Source organism: Rhamphochromis longiceps, linkage group LG3 (assembly GCF_057381845.1).
Source record: "Rhamphochromis longiceps isolate RC_006_pf linkage group LG3, R_longiceps_female_GT1.1, whole genome shotgun sequence".
Classification (NCBI taxonomy): domain Eukaryota; kingdom Metazoa; phylum Chordata; class Actinopteri; order Cichliformes; family Cichlidae; genus Rhamphochromis; species Rhamphochromis longiceps.
The window spans coordinates 5,425,852-5,450,824 of NC_140559.1; the positions used below are offsets into that span (position 1 = coordinate 5,425,852).

The following is a 24,973-nucleotide window of genomic DNA, read 5'->3' on the forward strand; positions in this document are numbered from 1 at the left end:
ATTGTTTGGAGCCCAGAACATTCCCCTAGAGAGTTTATAGAGCACGCAAAAGAACAGTGGATTCTCCAAACTGGAGAACATCCTGGGCAGGATGGGGAACCGCGGGCGTGGTTCCGATGCGCTGTTTTAGCAGGTCTGCCAGAACGAGTGAGAGCAGATCTACAGAAGAACCCAGACTTTGCGGTGGCGAATTCAGCAAAATGGGAGAGGCATATCATACATCGACTTGAGCTGGAAAGAGACGAGGCGAACAAGAAAAAACAGGAGCTGGAGCTGGAGGAGGCGCAAGGGCAGAAATTGGCCGAGGCGAGAGAAAAACTAAACGAAAAGAAAAAGGAAAACAAAGATGGAGCTAAGAAGATGCTGGTGGCCCAGCCACAGGGCGATCCGGGGCCTGCTTGGCCAGATTTGGATCCGGTTCTGTACCCTGATGACCGATGGCCCGCCAATGGAGCAAGGCAAGGAAGACTCGCAGGGAATTGGGGGGCTACTAGGTGGTTGAGGGGGCGTGGTGGATCTCAAAGGGGAGGCGGACCAAGGGGCCGTGGTCTGGGGGTACCTATGCTGGACTTTGATCTGTGTAGAAGGTGTGGAGGACGAGGACATTGGGCTCGTAACTGTCCTACGCCATGGCTACCAGAAACAAGTTATCAACCACCACCCCAGGCACAAAGAGCGCCGCGAGGCAGGACATTCCAGACAAGGGGGCATCAAGCTCCAAACCCAGGCATGGCGCCAGTATCCCCTGGCCTACTGGGGCGGAGAGGAGGAGCTGTACTGACGGGACCCGCAGAGATCCGGCGGCAGGGGAATGGCGGACCCTCTGTTGCCGATGACCGTGGAAGGAACTGAAATGACCTTCCTCGTGGACACTGGAGCGACTTACTCAACACTGAGACAAAAACCAAGCAGTGCCACGCTTTCCAATCACGTGGTCAGTGTTGTGGGGTTTTCTGGGGTACCGGTGACTCTCCCAACAACTAATCCAGCCCTGACGGTGCTGGGAAAACAGACATTGAAGCACAGCTATGTGGTATCTCCCCATGTGCCTGTGAACTTGATGGGCAGGGATCTGCTCGTTAAACTGGGGGCCACCATCATGTGTTCAGCTGATGGACTAACAGTGACACTTCCAGGAGGAAAAGAATTTCTGTGCCTGGGGACGTCTTCAAAGAACCAGTATTTGCTGCAAGACTGTGAACAATCTACAGCGGATATTTACTGGGGTCGGTTGGTGGAAGAAGGCATTCTGAGACAGTATCAGTTGTGGAAACCTTGGATTATGGCCTTGGCGGTCTATTCTCCCCCCCAAGATCCATTCCATGTGACCCTCTTCTATGATAGGAACGATGATGAAATTTATAGGGACCTGTTCCAGTCTGACCTCGAAGGTCAGACCTGGAATGTGTGTTCTCAGAATATCTATGTCGGTCCTGAAGGCGTCGCTGCAGCAGTAAATTTAACCGAAGAACAACGGCCTTGGTTCAGGTCCAAAATGGGACCTGACTCAGTGCCCCACATTACATTGGCGGTCCATGAGGGTCATCAGGCGAAGGAGCTGGGAACAATGGTCAAGAGAGCCCTCGAGGTACCTGACTGGCAAGCTACTCAGATTCCAGACGTTTGGTACTCGAAAAAATGCAAAATTTACCGTATCACTTGTCTATCAGAGGACACAGTGATATTGGAGCATGAACAAATCTCAAGAATCCATGGGAGAGAAAGAATAGACCATGCGGATGCAGTTGCCGCACTTGCGACTCTTCCTGACACCTTATGGTCATCAGGGTCTACGGATGTGGGCCAGGCAACTTGCTCGCCTGTTTGGTTCCAGCTGAAGTCGCATACGCCAATTTGGAAACCACCGTATAGGCAAAAGAGAGAAGCTGAGGAGGCAATTGCAGAAACCATTGAAGGGCTATTGAAAGTAGGGGTGCTTGAGCCCTCTCAATCCTACTGGAACACTCCTATTTTGCCAGTAGAGAAGCACGGGACAGGAAAGTACAGAATGGCACATGACTTAAGAGCCATTAATGCCATTTTACGTACTGACACGATACCTGTCCCAAATCCATACACAGCATTGACGGCATTAACACCAGAACAGAAGTGGTTTACATGTATTGATCTGGCGAATGCATTTTTCTGTCTCCCGTTACATGAGTCTCTGAGGGGACATTTTTTCATTCACATATAGGGGGCAACAGTACAGATACACACGGTTGCCACAAGGGTTTGCACTCTCCCCTGGCATTTTCAACCAGGTGCTTAAAGAAGCTCTATCGCCATGCCACCTACCAGATGGGTGTTCATTGGTGCAATATGTTGATGATTTGCTCATTGCGGCTCCGTCTGCTTCGGCATGTACGGCAGCCTCACTCACCATACTGAAGAGACTCGCGGAGTGCGGGTTTAAAGTCAGTAAAGAAAAGTTGCAGCTGGTCCAACCAGAGGTAACATTTCTGGGCCGAGTCATTGCTCACAAATCAGTGGGTTTGCTAAACACCCATCGCGATCAGATTTTGACACATCCAAAACCGTGTACGGTTAAGGAGTTGCTCTCATTCTTAGGGTTAACAGGATACAGCCGTCACTTTATTCCAAATTATGCAGGAAAAACAGCCCTTTTGAGGGATTTGGTAAAAACGGTGGGTGTCCGAAACTTGAAGGCTGAGCTGCCATGGACATCGGCCACTGAGTCGGCGTTTATCGCATTGAAACAGGACTTGTCAAGATCGGCTGATCTTGCTATCCCTAATTATGAACAACCCTTCTATCTTGATGTTTCAGAAACACACGGGATAGTTAATGGGGTGTTGTTTCAGAAAAAAGGAGGAGGGAGAGATGTACTTATGTACGTCAGCGTCAGATTGAATCCATTAGAGACAAGGCACCCGGGATGCACACAGCATGCCATTGGGGTGTCAAAGATTATACAAAAGACAGCACATGTAGTGAGGGACCATCCGTTGAAGGTGCTGACCACCCACAGTGTGGTGGCATATGTTAACTCACAAGCCTTCACCATGACACCACTCACACAACAGAGAGTGAGTAAAGTTTTAGACGCTCCCAACTTGACCTTCACACATGAAGGAATTAACATGGCAGATTTAATGGGAGCAGGAGAACCCCACGATTGCACAAAGAGAGCTGAAGTTGATGAGAAGATAAGAGAAGACTTGAAAGCAGAACCTCTGACAGGAGCTGAAGATTGGTTCACGGATGGATGCTGCTACAGAGATGAGGAAGGATTGAAAGCAGGCTACGCGGTAGTTTGCAGAAAAGGGGCTGAATTTGAAGTCAAGGAGGCTGGAAGACTTGAAGGACAGCAGTCAGCCCAAAGAGCAGAAGTAATTGCTCTAAGTCGAGCCCTAAGACTTGCAAAAGGAAAAAGAGTTAACATTTACACGGACTCAGCTTATGCCTTTGGAGCAGCTCACGTGGAGCTGGCCCAATGGAGAAGAGCAGGATTCAGGACAGCTGAGAATGCACCAATCTACCACAAAAAGGAAATGGAGGAACTTGAGTAGGCCCTGGGAGATCCAGAGGAGGTGAGTATCATAAAGTGTAAAGGTCACTCCTCGGGGACTGGCATGGTGGCCAGAGGAAATCAGGAAGCCGATCGAGCTGCGAAAGAGGCAGCAGGCTATAAAGCATCACGGCAAATGGTGCAAATAGCTGTGGAGGAAGAACAAGGAGTCAACATGCTAGAGGAGGCCAGGAAAGCCCAAGAGGCGGCGGCCCCGGAAGAAAAGGGGGTCTGGAAGAGTCGAGGAGCCTGGGAAGAAGGAGGTCTCTGGCGAGGACCTGACGGACGACCAGTGTTGACCGCCAACCTGGCAAAACAGAAGATTGCCGAAGCGCATGGGCTTGGTCCTGTAGGTGTGGCCCACATGGGGAGACATCTGTGCCATTGGTGGCATCCCTTTTTGAAGGATATGATTAAGGAAAAAGCCAGGACGTGTCTGATCTGTGGGAGACACAATCCAAAGCCAGTGATTAAACCGGAGGCAGGTAAGTTTCCCATCCCAGAGAGACCAGGTGAAGAGATTGTGATTGACTTCACTGACATGATTGATTCAGGGCCAGGAGGAGTTCGATATCTACTGGTAAGTGTAGATGCTCTGACGGGATGGCCCGAAGCGTGGCCAACAAAAAGGGAGGATGCAAAAAGTGTGATTAAGTGTTTAATCAATCATTACATCCCCCGGCATGGTTTTCCTAAGAGAATTAGGTCAGACAATGGGACTCATTTCAAAAACAAAGATTTGGCAGAGGTAGAACAGAAGCTGGGGTTGCAACATAGATTTGGCACTGTATATCACCCCCAGTCGCAGGGGAAGGTAGAAAGAATGAATCTAAACTTGAAGGATAAAATCGCTAAAATTTCTGCTCAGACGGGGCTAAATTGGGTGGCAGCCCTGCCCATTGCATTAATGATAATAAGATGTTGTGTTAATCAATCCACAGGGTTCACACCATATGAGCTGTTGACAGGACGACAGTTTCCAGGTCCCTGGACAACAGTCCCGGTGGAAGAAAGTATAAAGAGTAACAGAAAACATATTGAATGTTGGAAAGAATTAAAAGCTCTTGTGTCTAGTTTCACACAACAGGTTGGAGAGGGGGTGAAAGCGGAGGACAGGTCCGTCCCCGATGCCAAGGCGGTGTGGTTGAAGGTCATCAAGCGAAAGTGGAGAGATCCAAGGTGGACCGGACCATTCGAAGTAACTGCCCGAACCACCAGTGCGGTCCGTCTGAAGGGGAAAGGGGAGACCTGGTATCATTGGTCTCAGTGTGCAGTCGCGGACGAGAGCTTGCTGGAGCTAAGCTCCACCTCAACCAACACAGGGGGGAACATAGAGGCAGAATAATCCTCTCCCCCTGTGCACCGGGCCTCCCCAGTAGTCCACCTGGTGGAGGCGAAGAAAGAAGAGGAGCGTCACACGCCAAGAGTTAATTCATTCCGGGTTTTTAATAGGCTAGGGCTCTAATCTAAAAGTATTTGATAGTTTAAAGGAATCGTAATAGTTTGTATGTTAATCGCATATTTTTATACTCATCATCTTATATTCTTATCACAAAGGTTAAAGGAAAAGTAAAAGAGCCCGGGTACTGTGGGAAAATTGGAAACTAACGGGGATATTGGGGTTGATAAGTGTTATAATATGTTTGTTTGTTTTTTGGCAGACAGGTGAATTGCCCAGACGCAGAGGTCTATCCATGCGATTTAAGCGGGAGGTTGGCTCAGGTGGGAACGATGCGTGTCTCAAAGCCAGTGGCGGTGTCGAATTTGGGTATGTTAACGGGTCCGCGACAGCGTTCACATTTGATGTGTGTGAGGTAATTGGATGCCCAGGAGACAGTAGCAGCTGGAGAACCTATGATGTGTGGGTTTGTTATCATCCGATGATATGCTACCCTCAGTCAGTGTGGGGCCCGTCAACCGAGGGAGACGTTTTCACTTATATAACAGATCAGTGGTGTTCTTGGCAGGATGTGGTTGCTTGGACAGGATTAGGATGGCAGCCAACGGTGCCAGAGGCCCTTGAAGGGATAGCCATTCAAAGAGATTTTTCTGTTACCAATAACCCTGTCACTCTTTCCCTAGGACCATGGAGCGAACTCCCTGAACCAGGGTATGAGGGAGGTGCGTTTTATCTAGTCATAGGGATAGACAAAGCAGGGACAGATCCATTTGGGGTAATTCGGGTGAATTTATTCAATCCGGGAGCTAAACTAATAGTAAACGACCCTGCAATGAATCTCACGGAACCAATGGATCCCTTAGAGACAGTTACTTACAAGGACTCGGAGGAGAAATGGTTTGTTGCCACTGACTATACCAGATTAAAACCTCAGGAGTTAATAGAGCGGGCCACAGGTTTTGGTGATAGGAATCTTTGGTTAGATTGGGTGGCTCAAAATGCTAAAGAGCAGGAAGTGGTTGATTGTGTTGCTTGTGCTACAGCTAGACCTCGTTTGTTTACTGAACCCGCTCCTCTGTATCCAGAGGATAAGTGGGGTTATGATTGTATGCTGAGGTTAACTAGAGAGGCGGCGAACACAGGTAACTGCATTACTTTGTCAGGTTTATATCCGCCAATTGATAAACGTACACAACCAGGTTCATTCACACCTAAACGAAATAATTATACCTGTTTTGAGTTCTCTACAGACAGAGTGAGATATACGGTAGGAAGGATTGATCCAAGCTGGTGTCAGAGGACGATTCCAGGCAGGACTACCAATAATGTAAGTGACCCAAACACAATTATAGGCACCTGGGCCAGGGGTGGGCTATATTATTATTGTGGGCATTACACCCTTTTGGCGCAGGTTCCCCTGGGGAGTGTGGGGACCTGTGCTTTGGTGCGCTTAGGTGCACCGTTGATGCTTATGGGGAGTAGACTAGGAACACTTCCACAGCAGGGTACGAATGCGTCGACAGCCAGACGAAGGAGAAGCACAAGGGGTATGCACAGGTATGATCCAAGATGGGACTCGCCTACCTGGATTGACTCAATAGGAGTTCCCAGGGGAGTTCCAGATGAGTATAAGTTAGTTAATCAGATAGCGGCTGGCTTTGAAAGTGTGTTTTTATGGATAACTCCAAATAAAAATGTTGATCGCATTAACTATGTCCATTATAATGTGCTAAGGCTCTCTAATCTCACTAGGGACGCAGTGGAAGGCCTTGCGGAACAATTAGGTCCGACATCGCTAATGGGAGTTCAAAATCGAATGGCGCTGGACATGTTGTTGGCTGAGAAAGGTGGGGTATGCGCAATGTTTGGAGACATGTGTTGCACCTTTATTCCCAACAATACTGCTCCGGACGGAACGGTCACTAGGGCGCTTGAAAGTCTGAAAATGTTATCTAAAACCATGCATGAGCAATCAGGCGTGAACACGGGGCTGGGAGACTGGATCACGTCTGTCTTTGGGCAATGGAAGGGTGTGTTTATGTCTGCCATGTTTTCTCTTATAGTTTTTCTAGGTATATTGATGAGCGGATGTTGTCTCATTCCTTTGGTAAGGCGGATTTTGGTAAAACTGGTAAGCAGGGCACTAGACTCTGGTTCAGCTGGTTCAGCTGGTCCAGGGCATATGATGCCATTGCGAGAGGCCGCCTGGACGGAGGAGTGAAACAAAATTTGGGTAAAAGTTGGCCGATGGCCAAAGAGGAGGAGTGTGGACAAAAGATATTTTGTTTTGTATGCTTAGGGTGACAGTTTATAATCAGAACTAGTATTGATCAATCATTCAGCATTGTCGAATCTGTTGACAGAATAACCTTTTAATTAGATCTATGTTAATCTGAGTAAAATATTAATGTACACATACTCTCATCACTTTAATCAGTCTCTGTATTATTCTTTTTATCTGCTTAAGCTGTTGCACTACATCAGTGTGTTCACTCCACTCGATTAGGTGGGTCCTGTTGGACCTTGGCCTTCTACATTCAGTTTTGCACGTAGTTAGGCCTACACCAACATGCACGGAGAGTCATGTAACACACGCACGTTCACAAACACACTTATTAACACAGGGAGGTCGTCTTAGGACATCCTCTCTATAAGGACACACAATCTCACAAAATGCACATCATATCACACACTTGTTTTTCTCTAAAATATCATCTGATGTCTATATAAGGGGAACTTTTGGAATTGTGGGGAACTTGTTATCATTTCCAGTAAAGTCTAACTGTGTGACGTCATCATGGTAACATAATAGGATGAAGAGCCTCCGCCCGGCGGAGATTGTTGTTGCAAGTTGTCTTCCCACACTTCTGCGCAAAGTGTGTAATAAAGATCACTATTTTTGACACCATACCTGGACTCAGCCTTGCTTTTCTTCTCTTACCCAAATCGAACGAACCTTAACAAGCTCCTCATCCTCCTGCATGAGAACAAGCTGACATGAGAGCTGTGTCTGAGAGTGTCTCCCTGTCACAGTGACAATAACACAGCTGCTGCTCACAGTCATTAAACTGACCTGAGGTCAGCTGTGCTCCTTACATATGAACCATGTGACCTCACATCAGTGCTGTGGATGACTGTAGTCATAGAAGAGTAGAGCTGTAGCAGGTGGTGTGAGGAGGAGGAGGTGTATTCTAGTTAACGCAGTACTGAAACACTCCAGCAGAGGGCGCTGTTAAGTCCTTATTGTAACACAGTTACTGTGTGCAGTTAGACTTCATACATAATCTGCACTTATTTCCATCAGACATGCTGTCAGTAAATGATTGGTTTCTATACATTTCTAAACACAAAACCTCTTCACACTTCTAACATGCACATTCACACAACTAAATGGCAGTATTAATGAAAAGAAACACATTCAACAAATCCATTTAAACCTTAAAACAAACAAAAGGAAGCATCTCTATGGACAAACAAACCCCTCCACTTGGTTTGACCTGCTGATGTCATGTTTGACATCAGCAGGACTTTAAAATGAGGAAATGCCGGGCGGGCGTTTCCCCACACCTGACCCTCATGAAGACTGAAAAGACAAACAAAGTAAGAACAAATGACTTAATCTGTAACATAATAAAATGTAAAGAAACATGTAACTGAGTATTCAGCTTCATTTGCAGAATGTTTGATTTGCCAGCAACTGAATGCTTCCACACATAAACTCGGCATAGTGAGTGAAGCAATGTTACTTAACAAATAGCAAATCATAGCAAATACATAGAAACCGAATAATGTGTTTAATATGCAAAAGAAGAAGAAGAAGTAAACACATATGGGACAAATGGAGACCATTGCAGCTCATCCACCAGTGGGGTAAAAAGAGCAACCAAGAAAGTGGCAGCCTGCACGGCCACAGATGTGCTGGAGGAGCTAGAAGCTCTACCCATGGAGAAACTCCTGGAGAACCTTGCTAAGCCTAACAGGGGACAGGTACTTCTGCCCAACCTGGCAGCCACAAAGTGAACTCATTTAGGTAAAGATAACCACATGCACCTAACCAGCCTGCACCAGCCTGACATTTCTTCCTCCTAAGTAAAAACCAATGGATGGATTGAACTTAGAGTCTCAGCTCAGTTTTCTATTTTGACCACCTACACCCCAAGATACTCTTTTAAAAAGTGTTGTTTTCAGATCCCTTTGAAGTTCATAAAGGGCCTGTTCATTTTCATTCAAATGTTTTATTACATAAATGTTACTGTTTTCTTTTGATTTATGCTCCCACTACACTGCACCTCTACAAACAACAATGCCACGGACTGTCAGCTGCTTTTACATGCTGTGAACATGAGTAGTATTCTGGCTCCTTAAGAGTCACCGCTCACGTTATGTAGTGTTATACAAGTTCATGCAATCTTTATTCGTTTCTGGCACACTGTTCATTTTATTTTGACATTCTACCGGAAGTGCTACTTATCATTACTTCCTGTCTAACGGGAGAAGGACAGTTTGCTACTCCTGTACCTGCCTATACTGCCTCTTAAGCCAGCACAGTCTGTAAGTTGGCAGTAATGTTGTGTTTTACCGGTGAATGTTTAGCACTAACTGCCGTGTGTTGTTTGTGATATTTTGAGACAGTAAATTGACTCAATGATGTGCTTTATTAGTCATTATTAGTCAAAGTAGTGATGGCCAAATGAAGCTTTCCGAAGCACTGAAGCTTGTATTGAAAAACGGTTCATTACTCGGAGCTTTTCAACACAGTCCTCTCCGGTGACATCTGGTGGCGAATATTTTGAAGAGCAGCTTGAATCTGCAAAATAAAACGGACTGCTCAATTATCACTGCTCACTCAAGAGTGGAGTTCTCTCCGATATTGGGCCACCGTTCCGTTGCTTTGAACATGTAATTGGTTTTGTTTCACGATTGGGGGGCTGAAAAAAATGTAATGCGTATTTGCGTAATACATTTTGATCAATAAACTTTCCCTATTTATACATGCACTATGGTGTGGCCTTTCTTTGCTCATAACTCCTTGATGTTGGTAAATACAATAAGTGAGCAATATATATAATATACATATGATAACGCACAGCACATTATGGAGTATGCCCCTGCTGTGGAGTCCTGCCTCCATCTACTTGTCGTTTAATCACAGCTGGACAGGTTCATACAAAATATTAGATGAGGCCAATTGTCCTATACATATTTTTGACCTAGGGGTGGGATTGATTGTGAACTGGAAAGGGAAAATGCTTAAGGGGCTGAGTACGGCTGCATCGTTACTGATTTGTAGAATCATTTTGATTCGATACAGGATCCGATTCAATTTGATTGGAATCTGGAAAGTTTTGCCTCAGTCAGAAATATTACAATTCTGGTCATGTATCGGTATATATCCATAATTTCGTATCTAAGAAAGCTGACACATGTGAGACTTAATTAGAGATGTAAACAGAGAGTTATGAAACCTGCAGCTGCAGAAGCCAGCGAAGAAAAAAGAGGCAAACACAGCGCGGACCCGACGACACACCAAAATCTGATTCTGACGCGTCGGGTCCGCGCTCTGTGTTCACGTTTGTATGCAGAATCCGTAAACCTGCTCCCAGTTACTGTTTTAGCTGCATGGTGTTTGACGACATGTTGTGAGGTTTAACCTGAGATGCTGGCGTTTCAGGCATAATAACGTTAATTTACAAATCGACACGGGATTGTAATGAATCAATATCACTTTATTCAATTTAGTATGGATTGTAATCAGAAAGGCGATAATCAAAACCCACTCCTAATCAAGAACTTGCAAAGTAAAAACATGATCTATGTCAGGTAGCCCTTTTGTTATTTACATTTAAAAAGAGGATTAGTGTTACTGTGCGCTGGCTGAGTCTGTTTCTTTTCTTAGAAATAGTTTCTCCTGCCCTGAAGAAAATCCACTTGCATGGAACAGAAGAGGCTGTGGAGTGCAGGAACCACACTGCAAGTTGGTAGATAAGCAGGTATTCCTGGGTCCGGCAGACTATCACCTAACAACAATAAACAAAATGATTTTCTAAACTGTGTAGCAATGTAATGTACGTATAATGTCAAATACATTTTTGTAGTCTTCATCAGCTTTAATTCACATGGAAGTGTTCCTGAAGTCATATGCTGTAATGATATTTACATTATGAAAACATGATTTTGGACATTTCAGGTTTTTCACTTCGGCAGATAAAATGAATTGAGCAAAATCAACTCAAAATATTCCCACACGCCAGAACGTCCTCTCTTCCTCGCTGGCTCCATATCTGTCAGTGGAATGATCACCTCGTCGCTCTCTGTCACCATCAACACACTCCACGAATCCCGTGGATGATTCACTTCCTTATATCCGTTTGAATCAGGTACCGAAGCAGTTACGTGCGTAATGAAGCTTCGGACGTCACTGGTCACGTGACTTTTGCCAAACGAAGCAAGCCTCGACACAGTGCTTCTGAACCAGTGTGTTGTTTTTTTCGACACACGCTCCGGAGCGTCAGCTTCAAGCGGGCCATCACTAGTCATTAGCCTAAACGCTAATTAGCGCTAGCTAACCGCTAACGTTAGCTTGTTAGCTTGTTTCGTTCTGCTTTGCTTTGCATAGTAACAGGTCATAGCATCTTCTAATTGTAAGAATGTTTGCTTATATTAGCTCACATGGGATATTTTGTGTTTGTTTACAGTTTTACCATTCATCCATTCATGTATTTCTACAAAGCCATGCTATGCATCCAATCAAATAAATCCACCAGAAAGGAACAACGGTGTGGTTTTTCTACATGGGATGATGGTTGTCTGTCAAGTGCGAGGGCAGAACAAGTAGGTTTGATCAGTTTCAATTATCAAAGAAAAGACAAACTGAGCAAAAAGAAGGAAAAAAAGACCAACTTCTTCCCAACTGACAAGAAAAATACTCGTCATGTTTTCATAATAAAGGATCAGGCTCCCCATTTATGACATCTTGGACCAATAATGTATGTTACACTGATGCTACTGTAGAGACAGGGTCAACATCTCTATTTAAATATAATTAATATACAAAACACAATAAAAGTTATACATGAATTATTCATTATTTTTACTATTGATAAAATTCATGTATACTAATCAAAGTTATACATCAAATCAAATCACTTTTATTGTCACATCACATGGGCAGGCACACTGGCACAGCACATGCGAGTGAAATTCTTGTGTGCGAGCCCCACAAGCAACAGAGATGTGCAAACACAACAACACAAACGAGCAAAATACAAGAATGGCTAATCTGAAACTAATAAATATATGTACAATATATAATAGTGTATGCATTTCTGGATGTGTATACTAAATATTTTCCTACGTGTGTGTGTGTGTGTATACACATTTTTACAAATTAAATAGTAAAAAAAAATAATAAAATATATAAAATATACAGAGTTGAATATGTGCAAAACAAGTGGCATTTATATACAGTGTGTAGTGCATAATGTTGAAGTTCCAGTAGTGAAGCTGAGGTGTCTATGAAATGTTCAGCAGTCTGATGGCCTGATGGAAGAAGCTGTCTCTCAGTCTGCTGGTACGGGACCGGATGCTGCAGAACCTCCTTCCTGATGGAAGCAGTCTGAACAGTTTATGGCTGGGGTGACTGGAGTCCTTGATGATCCTCCCCGCTTTCCTCAGGCAGCGCTTCCTGTAGATGTCTTGGAGGGAGGGAAGCTCACCTCCAATTATCCGTTCAGAGCACCGCACTACTCGCTGGAGAGCTTTGCAGTTGTAGGCGGTGCTGTTTTGTTTATGTGTACTGACCACGTAAGATCCTCAGCCAGATGTACTCCAAGGAACCGGAAGCTGCTCACTCTCTCCACAGCAGCGCCGTTGATGGTGATGGGGGTGTGTACTTCTCTGCACCTCCGGAAGTCCACTATCAACTCCTTTGTCTTTGCGACGTTGAGGGTGAGATGGTTGTCTTGACACCAGTGGGTCAGGGCGCTGACCTCCTCCCTGTAAGCCGTCTCATCACCGTTGGTGATAAGACCCACCACTGTAGTGTCATCCGCAAACTTCACAATGATGTTGGAGTTGTTAGTGGCTGTGCAGTCGTAGGTGTAGAGTGAGTACAGGAGAGGGGCTCAGTACACACCCCTGTGGAGCACCAGTGTTCAGTGTGATGGGGGATGAGGTGATGCTGCCCAGTCTGACCACCTGGCGTCTGTCAGACAGGAAGCTAAGGATCCAGCTGCAGAGGGAGCTGCTCAGTCCTAGATCCTGCAGTTTCCTGTCCAGCTTCGAGGGAACGATGGTATTGAATGCTGAGCTGTAATCTACAAACAGCATTCTCACATACGTGTCTCTCTTCTCCAGGTGTGACAGGGCAGTATGTAGTGTCAGGGCTATGGCATCATCAGTGGACCTGTTGTGGCGGTATGCGAACTGTAGAGAGTCTGGTAGTGCAGAGCAGATGAAGTCCCTGGCCAGCTTCTCGAAGCATTTGCTCACGATGGGGGTCAGGGCTACAGGTCGCCAGTCGTTCAATGAGGAGATGGTGGAGGATTTGGGTACAGGGACGATGGTGGCCATTTTGAAGCAGGCTGGGACTACAGACAGAGAGAGGGAAAGGTTGAAGATGTGTGTGAACACTCCAGCCAGCTGAGCCGCGCATGACTTGAGGACGCGGCCGGGAATCCCGTCCGGACCAGTAGCTTTGCGCGCGTTCACCTTCCTGAAGCACTTCCGCACATCCTCCTCAGACACAGTGCGCACACTGTCCGGTCTCATGGTGTTCGCTGTGTCGAATCTAGCGTAGAATACGTTTAGATCCTCACACAGAGAGGCCGTGGTCTGCGGTGTGCTGGTTTTCCCTCTATATCTACACGAGTAACGACATTATTAATAATGATTAATAATAATAATTCTAATGCCAACATGATGACTGTTCATAGCTCCTGCTTTGAAATACTGAACTTAAACATTGACCTGATGAAAGATCACAATTCACAGTGGCCCACTGTCAGAATCATTCTGAATATAAACTCATCGAGTTAATCTGAACCTTTCTCAAATGTGCTGTGAATAAATGCTGCTGCAAGCCACTGTGGGAAAGCTGTGTTATTATCATGGAAACATCTGTGACACATTCACAGAGGACGAGGACACAAAGGGACGACACGCAGAGGCTGTGTTAAAGTCAAAAATCCAAATCTTTAGTCCTAAACAGGCAGTGGTTACAAACAGGAAGACGAGCAGTCCATTAAACAGTCTACAGGGTCAAACATACAGAGAATTCAAACAGCTATTAAAAACAAATAACTGGACACTGAAAAACTTCAGTGATGTGTGAGGCACCAAAGGGAAGCAGCTGAGTATATTCAATGAATTCTCTTCAAATACAAAGACAGAAACTCCTACAGGCAGCATGCAAACTGAGCAGGATACACAAAGATCAGAGATTACAAAATAAATCAGAAAAGGATTTCAAACTTACTGAGAGCAAGGCCTCTGTTACAAATCTGTCTAATAGAAAAACATGCTGTACAGATACAATACGCTCAGTGTTCATGGTCATTTAAAAACTGGTCAAACTGATCAAAACTGATCAAAATACATTAAAACAAGAACTTTATAATAGGAAACAGTTTTCAACCAACTGATGAAAAGAAAGCTAACCACTTGACATGAACACTACAGTAGGACAGTTTTGAAAGCTTAAAATGGAACTAGGGGAAGAGTTTGATTCACAGCTGCCTCATCAGATTTTTACAGGAGATTCTATCTGAACTCTGTGGAGCCTGATCTCAAGCTTTTTGAGTCTGACACAGAAACCAGAGGATCTTTCTGTGTCTTCAGATTCACTGTGATCCAGTGATGGGAGTGATTTCAGCCCTGAGTGATCGCGCTGATGTTTGCACAGAGCAGACAATGAGGTGAATGTTTGGGCACATTGGTAACAGTGAAACAGTTTATTAGTAACGTGGGATCGTTTGTGTGCAGAGTATGAACTGAGATTCCTGAAGCTCTTGTCACACTGGTCACAGCTGTAGTTTCCTTCCATGTGTGCACGTTCATGAAGGTTACGATTACCTGACCGTGAGAAGCTTCTCTCACAGTGTCTGCACTTGTGTGGTTTCTCTCCTGTGTGGACTTGTTTGTGTGATTTAAGCTGACCTGCAGTGGTGAAGGATGACCCACACTGATCACAGAGGTGCTTTTTAACCCCACTGTGAATCAGTTCATGTTGTTTTAAGTGATGTGATGTGGTGAAGCTTCTCCCACATTCTTTGCAGTATTTCAGTTTGTCTCCAGTGTGTCTACGTTGATGTATTTTTAGGGTCTTTTGCCGACTGAAAGTTTTTCCACAGAGGTCACAAAGAAAGTCTTTCCCACCACCACAGTGATGACAGGGTTGAGAACTGGATCCATCTGTGTCGCTCTGCTTCTAAACAAAGACACAAAGACAGTGTAAGTCAGTCCTTCAACATTTGTATCCTGAACGTCGCCTGAAATAAAGAGCATCTCTGCAGACGTCCAACTACATTTGACTGTTTCAGTTAACACACTCAGTTTACTGGGCTGCAATAACTACAATACTACCACCATAATACTACAGTAATACTAAAATCATAACTGAAAGGAAAATCTGAATAATCACTCAGAGCCGCTTTTCCATGCAGTAGAATTGCTAACATGCTAACACAGTTTAATGAGCAGAGTTGTTCCAAACAGTCAGGCTAAAATGACAAGATAACAATATAAATACATACCTCACAGTAGCTGCACTTGTAGAGTCTCTTTCTGGTGTGGATCTGTTGGTGTTCTCTCAGGTGCTGTGGAGTTTTAAAAGTCTTCTCACACAGGTCACATTGATAAGGTCTCTCCTCAGTGTGGGTAAACATGTGTTGTTGTAAGTGTGCGTCTGTTGTAAACTCTTTGCCACACTGTTCACAGCAGTACACATCATGTCTGGTGTGAATGCGTAGGTGTGTATTTCGGTTCCCTCTCTGGCTGAAAGTTTTTCCACAGATGTCACAGCTGTATGCCTTAATTCCAGAGTGGGTAACTAGATGCCTCTGTAAGCTGCTACTGCGAGTAAAAGCTCTGCCACACTGATCACAGCTGTACGCTTTAACTCCACTGTGGATGAGTTGGTGTTTTTTTAGGTAATTCTTCAAGGAAAAAGACTTTCCACACAAGTCACAGCTGAACGGTCTCTCTCCAGTGTGGATGACCTGATGCTGTTTTAGTGATGCCTTCAGAGTAAACTCCATCCCACACTCGTCACAGCTGTATGCCTTAATTCCAGAGTGGGTAACTAGATGACTCTGTAAGCTGCTACTGCGAGTAAAAGCTCTGCCACACTGATCACAGCTGTACGCTTTAACTCCACTGTGGATGAGTTGGTGTTGTTTTAGGTAATCCTTCAAGGAAAAAGACTTTCCACACAAGTCACAGCTGAACGGTCTCTCTCCAGTGTGGATGACCTGATGCTGTTTTAGTGATGCCTTCAGAGTAAACTCCATCCCACACTCGTCACAGCTGTATGCCTTAATTCCAGAGTGGGTAACTAGATGACTCTGTAAGTGGCTACTGTGAGTAAAAGCTCTGCCACACTGATCACAGCTGTACGCTTTAACTCCACTGTGGATGAGTTGGTGTTTTTTTAGGGAACGCTTCCTGGAAAAAGACTTTCCACACAAGTCACAGCTGAACGGTCTCTCTCCAGTGTGGATGACCTGATGCTGTTTTAGTGAAGCCCTCACAGTAAAACCCTTCCCACACTCATCACAGCTGTATGCCTTAATTCCAGAGTGGGTAACTAGATGCCTCTGTAAGTGGCTACTGCGAGTAAAAGCTCTGCCACACTGATCACAGCTGTACGCTTTAACTCCACTGTGGATGAGCTGGTGTTGTTTTAGGGAACCCTTCCTGGAAAAAGACTTTCCACACTCGTCACAGCTGAACGGTCTCTCTCCAGTGTGGATGACCTGATGCTGTTTTAGTTTAGCCCTCACAGTAAAACCCTTCCCACACTCGTCACAGTTGTGTTTTTTCTCTCCCTTTCTTCTGTGAGGTTTGTCGGCCTCCTGAGAGCGCTGACTTCTGGCTCCATGTTGGTCCTGCAGTGACAGAGATACAAACAGAGGCAGTGAGTGAAATGCAGTCGTGGAACAAACTCAACCTTCAAACTCCATTAACACTAGTTTTAAACCTGAAGGTGGAGCGTGGCACCAAACACCTTAAAGGTCTCTTATCCCCACCTGCTGGTAGTTCTAACACATTACATCCAACCTGCTGTTAAAGATAATTCATGACTGTTCAAACACTAAAATCATGCACACACACACACACACACACATTATTTTATAATTTAGATTATTTTGTTGTTTCCTATTACATATTTCTATAATTTGTATAGATTTATACAGAATTATTCAGTGATAATAAATCCTATGTTTGTTTATTCTAAAGGAACCCCGTTAGCTTCCACAACAGATGTTGCTCGTCTTCCGTCAAATACTCACATAAAATATTACACAATAAAGTGGATTCAAGATATTGTTAGATTATAATATTATTTTATGCCATGCTATACCCCTAATTAAAGATGGTGAATTATTATGTAGTTTTAGTTTGCATTATTCTCCTGAATTAGAAGAAGTTGATAACTATTGCATTAGTTAAACTGATGTGCATTATATTAAACTGTTGATTGATTGTGAATGAATGATATTGTTTTATGATGTATTATACTGCTGAGTTATAAGAAATACTGTTTGCAGAAAGTCATCGCCTTATTTGTCTGATTAGAAGAGAACAGAACATACTGGAGTTTTCTGCCCCATCTCAGCAGGAGCAGATAAACAGGGAACCAAGGTCGTAGCTCAGGCGCTGTGTGAGAGAGAGCATGTGAATGTTTAGGCTTTGTATGATAACCAGGGGCTATAAGAGTTTGAGCAATGCTCCACCATTTTGAGATTTTGAGGCTGTCTGCATCAGTGTCCATCTCCCATGCGTGTGTTCATTAAATCATTGTTTGACTCAACCCGACCGGACCAGTGTTGTTATTGTGGTTTTTCTCTTGTCTCCATCCCCGATATTTTTGAACCTTAACATTTTGGGGGCTCGTCCTGTGGTATTGGGGTGGAATTTAAAAGTTTGGACGGTCCGAGGTTGTCGAACGGACAGGCACGAGCCAGTGGTCTGATGTGAGTGGTCATAAGCCGGCTTATCTAAAGGTAAGGCACTACCTGTTGAATTATTTCCAAAGTGTGCCAAATTGGATATGACTAAATTAAAGTCTACTCACTGAAATTACTGGTAGAGTGTCTGTTTTGATTTTGATGAGGATCCGCGTGTGTTATGCAGTTAAAGTCGGCTAAGAGTTTTAAATGAAGTGAAAAAGCATGAAAGAAATGCTGGGTTCGAGTCCCAAGCAATTGTGATAAAGGCTCAAGTTTGGTAGGGAAATTAGGACAGAAACTGTTCTGGAGGAAACAGAGACTGGTTAATTGGTCGTAAAAAAGTTATCTTTCTTCGGTGAGACCCGTTATGGTAAAATTTCTCAAAATTGGTTAGGTGAAAATTGTTATAGGACGGCACTGGAAGATGCTAAGAAGCACATAGCCCGGGGGTTACGCCCCCTCCTGGTCGTGGACGCGCGGCTTTGACCTGTCGGCGAACAGGGATAGTTCAGTTTGGCTTAGCTGTGGGGTACAGGGCATCTCGAGAATAAGCTAGGAGTTACCGAGTCTCCTCATCGTTTAAAACGGTGTCATGTGCTTTTTTGGATACTGTTAAATTGAGTTAGGGAATTTAGAAATCAGGCCATAGGCTGTTCTGGAGGAAACAGATACTGGTTAATTGATTACAAAAAAGTGAGACTTTCTTCGGTAAGACCCGTTATTATAAATTTGTCGAAATTGTTTAGGTTCTTTAGAAATCAGGCCATAGGCTGTTCTGGAGGAAACAGATACTGGTTAATTGATTACAAAAAAGTGAGACTTTCTTCGGTGAGACCCGTTATTTTAAATTTGTCGAAATTTGTTAGGCGCTGAACCTGTCAGGCCTGTCAGTGATTGTAAATATAAGACGTCTTTGTAATATAAAATAAAAGAGTTTTGTCTGAGCTTTGTGTGACCCTGTGTGTGACGTGCAGCTGCAGTGCTGCAAGCTATTTTTAGACGGTGTGTGAACATGCAAATGAGCGGTGACGCGCACAGAGGACTTTTGTTGCTGTTTAGCGTGTTTTTGAGCTTTATAATTATGAGTTGCAAACAATGATACATGCCTGTAATTAAAACGCTGATTTTGCTGATTATAATATTACAAATAAGGTTTTGAATGACTACGGTGAATGTTTGATGTTTGGCTGGGTTTTGATTTAGAAAAGTTCCAACGTATACAACGAATTTTCTTGAAGTTGTGTGTTTGTAGGGATAAATATTACTGGTTTTATACATTCATTATTAATGGTGGATTGTGGCGGAGAGTGTGGAGAGAGGACGTGAAGACGGCTTTGCAGCTGCTGGAGTGAGTAGCTGTGTGTGTGACAGGAACTCGGCATGCCCATAGAAGGCAACTGCCTGACTGTGTGAAGTATGCACCGAGAGAAAGAGAGTAAAATCTAGGCAGATGAAGTGAATGGATGTTTTCAGAAAAGAAATAGTAAGTGAATGTCTTAGTGTGTTGTTACAGGTGGCTACGGGCCTGGACCAACTGCCCCCACAAGCACAGCGGCCGAAGCAAAATTATAGTAATGGAAACCAAACTCAGCAAGAATCAGCAGCTGTGAAAAAGACAGCAGCTAGCAGAGAATTAAAGGAGAAATTAAGAGAAGTTTTAACACATAAAATTGGGGCCAACAGACTTGTGCAGGTTGGGAAGGCGTCCGGAGCATCACAACAAAAAGGTGAAACAAAAACACACACAAGCAGAGAAATAAGAGAGAGAGGCACGTGCTAGAGAAATGCCTCGTTTGAGAAAAAAAAAAAACAACGTTAAATTAGCCCATCTATAAATGCACATACACGCAATGAAGAAACAGCTTACACCCATGAACACGTGAAGATTTTCAAGCAAGTAAAGCAGTGAAACTTAACATATACCCGCCGTTAAATAATAAAGTTTATCCACTACTAACAAATAAACTCCTTGGGTTGCAGGACAACAACTTGATTTCAAAAACAAAAAAAAAAGACACGACAAATTTAGTGGTTAATAAAAGTCAAATTGTGACATGTTTTCTGCTGATTGATTAATACAAGTGATTACTAAATGAAAGAAAATTCCAATTTTTGTGCTTTTAAACATGATCTTAAGAATTTTAACATGTACTTGTGTTGTCCTGTCAGCTTGGCGGGTCATGAGTGGATTATATGGAGAGAAAAAACAAAAAAAGGGGGAGAGAAGGCTGACACAGGGCCTGGTCCCGTTGTTTCTCCCCTCTCTGAATAATGCAGCCAAAATAACATCATTTTCCTGTTCGTTTGTTTTTGTTTTGTGTTTGTTTTGTTTTTTCTCTTTATGCTTGATTACAGGCTGCTTTGTCGGCCCGGGAAGCCGAGGCGGACCCTGGACTCCTGCTCTCCCCCCCCTACCATCTTTGCTCTCTCCTTTACCATCTTTGATGTGACCCTGACCAAATGCTACAGCAGCTGGACCCACAACAACAACTTGAAAATGTCAACAGTGCTGCAGGAAAACGATCTCATGCAGCAGAGACGGAGAGTGTTTAATCCAAGGCCCGTTTCACTACACGGGGAGATTTCCGTCAGCGTCTTTTCTTTCTGAGAAGACTGAGAAAGGCCCGGCTTCCACCACCGATTCTGACCACCTTCTATAGAGGAACTATCGAGAGCATACTGAGCAGCTGTATCACTGTCTGGTTCGGGAACAGCACCATGCCGGACAGACAAGCTCTACAGAGGGTTGTGAAATCAGCTGAGCGCACCATCCGCTCCAAGCGCACCATCCGCTCCGAGCACCCTGACCTGCATTCAATCTACAGCAGGCGGTGCTGGACCAAGACCAGGAAGATCGTGAAGGCCTCAGCCATCCCAAACACAGACTGTTCTCTCTGTTGCTGTGTACGTGACAAATAAACATCTAGATTTGGAAAACGAGGCACTCGCAAAGCCACCAGCGTTGTGCCTGATCGGACACACCCCTCTCACACACTCTTTACATTCTTGCCATATGGAAAAAGACAGCTTCAGCTGACAGAGCTGTGACGAGACGCCCATTAAGCCAAGATGAAAAGTGAGGCCGAGCAAAACCATGCTGACCTTAACCACTCTGCATTAAAACTGAGCAGGACAGTGACAGACCAACAATGACCATCGGACAGCAAAAAGGGCGTGCCAGAAACAGGAGGAGTAACTGAGGTCAGGAGGCACCTCAGAATGGACAAAACACCAGGAGAAAATAAGCTGAAGGCACAGGTGTCGGGGCTCGGCCAGGAGCTGACCTCTGAGAAGAGCCGAACAGCAAAGCCGCAAAAGGCCGTGGAGCAAAGCAAGGAAAACATCGATGGACTTCAATCTGAAGTGGACGGAAAAGATTGTGAGGTTTCTGCCCTCAGTAAGAGCTCAAGGCATCAGAGCAGATAACTGAGCGTGGCTCAGGAGGAGCTGGCTGATTGTCGAACCCATCAGACTTGGAGTCCCAGACACACGACTTGAAATCAGGCTCAGGACCTCAGCAAGGAGATGAGAACAAAGCAGAACGAGCAGCAGTGACAGCAGCTGAACTTTGACCTGAACAAAATCTTGAATTGGCTGGGAGAAACAGAGGAAGAGCTGGAGCAGCAGCGCAGACTGGAGCTTGACACTGACATCCAGATGATTGAGCTGCGTATCAAAACCCTGAAGGACCTACAGAAGCAAAAGGGTCAAGCTAAGGAGGAGTGGAATAAGGAGAAGATGCAGGATACTGGAGAAAAGAACTGCCTCAATTGGGGCCAGAACCAGTATGGACAGAACTTTGAGCAGCAGCACCAACGGATGCAAACGGACTGAAAAGGAGGAGGGCAGGACCCCAGGGCATGCTTCAGGCCGTGGTTTACCCAGAACACCAGAACAGGAAAGTGATGAACACAAACACCCACACAAACACACACATCTACATGCATTGACTCAGAATGAAGAGAAACACACATATGCACATATACACTCGTTGATTGAGTGAGAAATGACACACACACGTGCAAAAGAAAAAAAATAAAAATAAAAATAAAAAATCGAAATGCTGATTCAATTCACTGAAGAGTGATACACACACACACACACGCTGATGCAATGAAGAATGCTTTACTAACAAATGCTGCACACGAACATCCAAATATGGAGTCGGTTACAACTATAAGAACTCATTGATTGTTTATTGGTTAAATGCATTTCATGCCACACAGAGGGCATCTGTGTAGATTTAGGGGACAAGGTTTAAAGTAGTTTGGTTGTGAAAACAATGTCTGTGCGTGATGTCTGTTTATGGCTTAAGGCCTCCACTGAATTGTGTACTGTGCTTCACACAGCCTGATAAGGAGCAGTGGTACAGAGTGAAAATCATGAGTGAATGGTGAGTTTTATTTCGGAGAGAGTATGAAAAGGTTGTGTTGATTTGATTCAGTTGTTTAAGTTTCTGCCAAAGCAAAACATTTGTGTGTAACCAGTGTCCACTATTGAATCAAGTTAATCCAACATGTTTTTGTCAGTGAAAAAAAAAAAAAAGGAGTTACGGTGCCTGTATGCCTACACAATATAGTGTGTGAAGTCTTGGTTGATATTTGGGTTTTGTTTGACACTAGGTTGATTCTATCAGTGAGGTTTGGATTGTTCTCTTTCTCTAAGAGAGAGAAAGATGGTTTGAACTTTGGACATGTTTCCAATGGGCCCCAGTATCTGTTATTATATGAGTGTTTTATTGTTTACGTTTGTTTTTTCTTTTGTTACAGTGCACTGAGATAAGAACATCAGAGGTATGATCCACCGGTGGTGATATTTTGGTATTTTGTGAGTTCCTGATTTAACAAATCAGCTCTTTAATCCAGGCCTAAGAGATTGAACTTTAAAGCGCTATAAAATATTCTTATTGAAAACAGTCGCAAAGTATTTTTTCTCCATGATTATAATGAGCTTGGGAGAAAATTCACTTATATGGGACACTGATCCTGAAGCCTAAAAGGATTGCAGCGAGTCAATCCAGTCCAAAGAAGGGAAAACAAACAAGGAACTGTTTCCTTTAAAATGATGACGTCATCTTGCTGGTGATGGAGCCTCGAATAGGTTGCGCGTGAGACTCTATTATCAGCAATATCTGGTATGAATGTGTGTGGAGGTATGCATGACTGGACTGTGATGGACTGACGACTAAAAGTTTAACTGACTTGATACTGAGACAAAAACGGTGCCGACTTTAGGATTATTGAACGTCCACAGACAATTCACCCAGCCTGTAGAAGAAGGGTGGATGTTTTGTCTTGCTTTGTTTTGTTTTTGCAAGAACAGAAGGAGGTCAGAGATTAAAGAGCTGTAGCTTCACAGCAGTGTGAAATGAAGACTTAACCCTTTAGTTGCTAATTTTGAGTTACTGATGTTTGCATTAAGAAAATTGTGTTTTAGTAGCTGTGTTTTAATTAATGTATCATATTATATGGTTGGGAATGTTAAATGCTAAAGTGAAAAAAAGGTTTTGATTCCACTCATGACTGAACATGTTATTATTAACCATAGTGGGTCACTGTAAAAGTCAATTAATTTTTTAGAGGTAAAAAACAAACAAAAAAACAAACAAACAAAGAAACAAAAAACCCTCCACCGAGGTCTATGAATAACAGGGGAATGATAGACAGCCACACTCAAAATGGAGATATGTAATGATAAACACTGGTCCCCGTCTTTTGGGCGCTTTCTTGAAGTAGTCAACAATTTAAAAGTAAGATAAAATAACAGGGGCATGTGCTGAGGGGTGGTGCTGCACAAGAACAAGAGTAAAATAAAGAAAATATTGTTTTTAGTTTTGAGAAGTGCAAATTAAAATGTACCATTACACTCAGAGGATCAATATGAAGTTTAATATATGTTAATTTTGAATGAAGTACATGACTGGTGACTGTTCTGTCCTGAGCTTTTGTTTTTACAGCACCCGCTTGATCACACCAACAGTTTCTTGACACCGAAGAGGGGTACTTGCAAAGAATAAAGAATGAGGAGGAATATCATCAAAACTGGAAAAAGGTAATCCCCAAAGGGGGTGATAACGCCATAACTTTCACTTATGGTCAAATTCTCAAAATTTGACCCTGAACTTAAAAATTCTTCAAACATTTAGAGACAGAGTGGAGATTTAGATCAATACATGTCACAAACCACATAAGGCTGGAGCATTTGAATTAAAAAAAAGTGAATTGATACACAGCAAAATGTTGATCATGTTGATTATGTTTATTCAAGGGTGTAGAGAAGATTATTATTATTATTAAAAGATAACAAATGAAATAACGAAAACTAGAAGTGGAAAAAATTTTGCATTAACGGTAATAAAATCAAAACAAAAAGGAAAACTAACTAATACTGTAATGAATGTTCACAAAATTAACTAAAATTAACTGGATTTATAGCAAAATCTGTTTAGTTGCATTGATAAGTATTCTCATTTTTTCTTTTTCTTTTTTCTTTTTTCTTTTTCAGATAAATCAAGTGTTGGGACGGTAAAATAAACACATTACAAAAACAAAATTGTTTTTAACTAATTTTATTTAAATTTTATAACATGTGCACTACAGTGCACAAGGGGAGTTCATTGATCACGAATGTGAAACTAACAACAGTCAAGAGCTATTTAAGAAGATTACATGTTCCATTGAAATTTTTGTAAGCAGGATATTAAAACTGATTTATATAACAATATCATAAAACTGTAGATCAGGGATCAAATTAGAAGTCACTGACACTTCACTAGCTGTAAGCCACTGGTTCAGGAACAAGTGATTGCACTGGGCTTTCTATTTCACAAAAGTCAATTTATTTATGATATCTGAGGAAGTACTGTGATTTTTA

The 24,973-nt window shown here is 43.5% G+C and overlaps 2 protein-coding genes across 7 annotated transcripts in view; one reads left to right on the forward strand and one right to left on the reverse strand.

Moving 5' to 3' along the window:
• The first annotated feature begins 598 nt into the window (after positions 1–598).
• LOC146672632 (uncharacterized) lies at positions 599–3,533 on the forward strand. The gene is made up of 2 exons (XM_085400894.1): positions 599–1,626; positions 2,993–3,533. Exons 1-2 carry the CDS (start codon positions 812–814, stop codon positions 3,531–3,533), a joined length of 1,356 nt encoding a protein of 451 aa, XP_085257020.1. The 5' UTR covers positions 599–811.
• Positions 3,534–10,476: 6,943 nt separating this feature from the next.
• LOC146672633 (uncharacterized) overlaps positions 10,477–24,973 on the reverse strand; it is a 59,348-nt gene continuing 44,851 nt past the window's right edge. For 4 of the 6 annotated variants that reach the window (XM_085387997.1, XM_085387979.1, XM_085387971.1 and 1 more), the window contains 2 exons: positions 15,683–17,035; positions 14,104–15,357 (listed from right to left, as the gene is read on the reverse strand). In XM_085387997.1, coding sequence (XP_085244123.1) covers positions 14,671–15,357; positions 15,683–17,035 — 2,040 coding nt within the window. In that variant the 3' untranslated portion in view covers positions 14,104–14,670. Of the gene's footprint in view, positions 13,792–14,103; positions 15,358–15,682; positions 17,036–24,973 lie in introns of those variants that run through there. The other 2 variants (XR_014908382.1, XM_085388003.1) reach the window with 2 other exon arrangements.

What these genes read in the sequence shown, in the direction of transcription:
- LOC146672632 (XM_085400894.1), top strand. Translation starts at nt 812, where the DNA reads ATGGCGGACCCTCTGTTGCCGATGACCGTGGAAGGAACTGAAATGACC. An exon ending in ACTCAGATTCCAGACGTTTG is followed by an intron (nt 1,627 to 2,992) that starts GTACTCGAAAAA and finishes GACCACCCACAG; the next exon opens with TGTGGTGGCATATGTTAACT.